General features: G+C 41.4%; 1 protein-coding gene and 1 pseudogene across 1 annotated transcript; one reads left to right on the top strand and one right to left on the bottom strand.

Annotated features, from left to right (window-relative positions):
* Nucleotides 1-242: 242 nt before the first annotated feature.
* On the top strand, nucleotides 243-2,379 carry LOC132274989 (11S globulin seed storage protein Ana o 2.0101-like; annotated as a pseudogene).
* A 99-nt stretch (nucleotides 2,380-2,478) lies between these two features.
* Nucleotides 2,479-3,753, bottom strand: LOC132274988 (glutathione S-transferase U7-like). Its single transcript, XM_059776370.1, has 2 exons — nucleotides 3,290-3,753; nucleotides 2,479-3,065 (listed from the first exon to the last, which is right to left on the bottom strand). Exons 1-2 carry the CDS (start codon nucleotides 3,602-3,604, stop codon nucleotides 2,670-2,672), a joined length of 711 nt encoding a protein of 236 aa, XP_059632353.1. The 5' UTR covers nucleotides 3,605-3,753; the 3' UTR covers nucleotides 2,479-2,669.
* Between the last annotated feature and the right edge of the window lie 254 nt (nucleotides 3,754-4,007).

Genomic DNA, 4,007 nt, shown 5'->3' on the forward strand with positions numbered 1-4,007 from the left:
ATGGAAACAAACATGCAAATACAAACATAAATACATCTGTACTCTTCTCAGCTTCTCATCGCCACATACCCTACCTGAAAACTAATATGTGTAAAAAAATTAGGGTTTATCATCCATGCAAAGAAAGACGACAAATGTGTCATGCACCGACCCATCTTCACGTGTCAAACCCGATTTCTCTTCTCTCCACCATAAATTCCCCACACACCCAACTCCCTCTTCACAACAGCCCACACTAGACATCTCTTCCTAGTGTTTGTTTTGTGTTTCCACTTTCCACAATGGCTTCCATTTCTCTGCTCTCTCTCAGCCTCTGTTTCCTTGTTCTGTTTCATGGTTGTTTAGCTGACCACACGCAGCCGTCACAGGAACAGCAGCAACAACACCGGGTCCGGGGAAGAACCCAGTGCAATATCGACCGTCTCAGCGCTCAAGAACCCAACCGCAGGGTCGAGTCAGAGGCGGGAGTGACAGAGTTCTGGGACGAAAACAACGAGCAATTCGAATGTGCCGGAGTGGCCGCGTGTCGCAATAGTATACAACCTAAAGGCCTTCTCTTGCCTCAGTACACCAATGCACCTCTCCTCGTCTATGTTGTCCAAGGCTAGTTAATTTTCTCATTTCTGTCCATGAATTTGTCACTATGTGTTGTGTGATTGCAGTGGTTGATTTTGTTGATCAATATAATGCAGGTAGGGGTGTTCTAGGGACTGCAATTCCAGGTTGTCCCGAAACGTACGAATCAGAACAGCAGTCGTCGGAGGGAGAACACCGGAGGTCTAGAGACCGACACCAGAAGGTCCGACGGTTCAGTGAAGGTGACGTCTTCGCTTTGCCGGCTGGAGTAGCCAATTGGGCTTATAACGATGGTGAGGTGCCGCTTGTTACTGTCTCAATCGCTGACGCCGGCAATGATGCTAACCAACTTGATCAGAACGTCAGAGTAAGTAAGAGAATGTAGTTGGTGTTTTGGAACTGGAATTGGGGTTAAATTAGTTTAAAATTTACTATTTTTTCTTCAATTCCAACTCATCAATTACATACAACCACCGAACATAGCTTAATTGTAACTCTACTCAAACCAAAGCAAGACCTTCATATATATAAATATACCTTTGTTTAATTTTACTATTAATGGTTTAATTATATATGTTTTGCAGAAATTCTTGCTTGCTGGAAATCTAAGACAAGGTACTCAACAACAACAACAAAGGCCTGGTGAGCACGAAAGTCAGGAGAGTCGTGGCCAGAGGGAAAGAGAACAACGACAACGAGAAGAGAGTCGTCCACAGTGGCAGAGAGGCCAAGAAGAAGGTGGCAACATCTTCAATGGTTTCAATCAGCAGATCCTCGCCGATTGTCTAAATGTGGATGATGAGTTGGTGAGAAGGATCCAAGGCAATAATGATCAGAGGGGACGCATCGTCCGAGTCGAGAAAGACCTTCAACTGGTGAGACCTAGATTTGAAGAAGAAGAACGAGAAGGTGAGAGAGACAATGGCATTGAGGAAACTCTCTGCACAATGAGACTTGGACAAAACATAGCCAACCCAAGACGTGCTGACGTGTACAACCCACGTGGCGGACGCGTCACCAGCCTCAACAGTCAGAAGCTACCCATCCTCAGCTACCTCCAACTCAGCGCTGAAAGAGGAGTGCTCTACAGTGTAAGAGAAATTAATTGATTTTACCATCAATACGTACAATATTTATGAAAATTCACAGGATTAGTTATTTTTAATCAATAGGTTACATTTACCATGTGTCTCACGATGATATTATTTTATTCCATTCTAATAGTGACAATTTCATGTGATGTGCAGAATGCTATTATGGCACCACATTGGAACATGAATGCCCACAGTGTCATCTATATCATTCGAGGGAGTGGCCGGATTCAGATTGTCAACCAAGCCGGAAGATCGGCATTCAATGATCGAGTCCGTGAGGGTCAGCTCATCATCGTCCCTCAAAATTTCGCAGTTCTGAAGAAGGCAAGTAATCAAGGTTTGGAATGGGTGTCCTTCAAGACCAACGATAACGCCAAGACTAGCCCGTTGGCCGGAAGGCTCTCGGCTCTGCGCGGCATGCCGGAAGAAGTGCTGATGAACTCATATGATATATCTAGGGAAGATGCTAGGAGCTTGAAGTACAACAGGCAGGAGCTCACAGTGTTTGGACCTGGATCTAGGTCACAGCAGGGGGAATATGCTTAAATGTAGTATAGATTAGTAACATGAAAGTGGTACATTAGGGATTAGATTAAATATATAATAAAGCCCCTAATGCTAGTGGAGACTATGATGCGTGTCTCCTAGTTCTTGTACCTGTATGCGGGAATGTTGTGTTTAATTAAAATGTACGAGATAATAAAATGCAGAAATCTTCCAATTTTAGTGCATTAATTGAGCTCTCTTAGTGTGTTTTGGTTTAATATGCAACCAATCAATTTGAGAGTATCAGTATTCTTCTCGAATTAAAATGTATGTGAGCCATCTGGTAATTATAGATCATATGCTTACCATTGATATACATATATACATCATAGGGAAAATTACACAAATTTTAGTACATATCAACGCCACATAAGATTGATTTATTTAATCAGTAGGGAAATATATACATGCAATCAGTGAATTTCATGTACAGACTTGTTAAGTTCTTTAGAATCAACCTTTCCTAAAAGCCGTGATATGAGCGGCGACGCGAGCCATAATTTCACTTTCCTTGCTACGCTTTTGAAAATAAACAACCATTTTATCTCTAGGTGGTAAGCAGTCTTTGATTACTGGGTGATTGAGAAAATTGTTAATCCATGAAATGGTGGCTGGGAATTTGAGTGGGTCCACAATCTTCATGGCCCCAACTTCCTCCCAGACAGGCAACCAGTGAGGGATCCTTCCCATTGCAAGGTCCAAATACCCAATGTTTTCTCCTCCAAAGAACTTGTTCTCTTTGAGTTTGAGCTCACCTTCTATCTTTTCTAAGGCCTCTATGGATAATTTCACAAACTTTTCTTTCTCCTCTCCATGGGAGCACAGAGCAATCCATGCAGCGACAATAAGCTGTTACAAAAATCCTGAATTAGTATTAATTGTCTTAATACACGAGAAATGAGTAGTTTTCAAAACAAAAAACCATGATAGTGTATTAGACTGAGTAATTGATGTTTGCAATACATAGTTATTAATTGGTTCAATAATAAAAATTCGAATAACATAGAAAGATTCTTGAAAAAAAAAAAAAAAAATCTTATTCGAAAAATATGAAAAGTGTTGGTGATGGTTACCTTCTCTTCACCAAACTTGGCCCAAAAACGTGCCATGGCCTTTTCTAACGGATCTTGAGGCAACAATGGATAGTCTTTCCATGTCTCGTCGATGTACTCGAGAATTACAAGGGAATCGAGGATCACCTTTCCGTCATGAACGAGCACAGGCACTTTGTTATGGACTGGGTTCAATTCAAGAAGCAGAGGACTCTTGTTGTAGATATCTTCTTCAATGTATTCATACTCAACACCCTTCAGTTTCAGAGCCCACTCAACCCTCCGGACAGATGGGCTAACCCATAGTCCCAAAAGCTTCACTTCTTTGCTTCCCATCAGATGGTATAGTTAATCGTGTATAATTAGCTGCTAGTTCTTCTACATCTACATACGCATGTGTGTGTTTGTGGTGTGTGTAAATATATGTCAACACCTTTCAAGACTTTTTAGATAGCAAGTTGCCATTTTTGAAAATTTGTGTGTTGGACCGGACTGGTAGGAAATGTCGCTTCTCAATTGTAGTATGGACTAATGGAGTACTTTTTTGTTTTTTTGGTTTACTTCTCTCGAAAAAGTGGGGTCATAAAATTGAAATTTTGGGCTCTCGCTTACGTCCTTGATGACGCATGCAAAGTGTTGCTGAAGCAGCCTATAAGAAAGGAAACTACCCATGACGTTTTCATTTAAAGCCCCACTAACACAAATATATTTTTAAGTGGACTAGTGTTAGCCCCTTGAC

Source organism: Cornus florida, unplaced genomic scaffold (assembly GCF_030987335.1).
Source record: "Cornus florida cultivar Cherokee Brave unplaced genomic scaffold, ASM3098733v1 CherokeeBrave_3.0.0_Hap2_Chr09, whole genome shotgun sequence".
NCBI classification, from domain to species: Eukaryota; Viridiplantae; Streptophyta; class Magnoliopsida; order Cornales; family Cornaceae; genus Cornus; species Cornus florida.

Coding starts and splice junctions, on each gene's coding strand:
- LOC132274988 (XM_059776370.1), bottom strand. CDS start 3,604: ATGGGAAGCAAAGAAGTGAAGCTTTTGGGACTATGGGTTAGCCCATCT. Junction 3,066..3,289: donor CCAAGTTTGGTGAAGAGAAG/GTAACCATCACC, acceptor TTTTTGTAACAG/CTTATTGTCGCTGCATGGAT.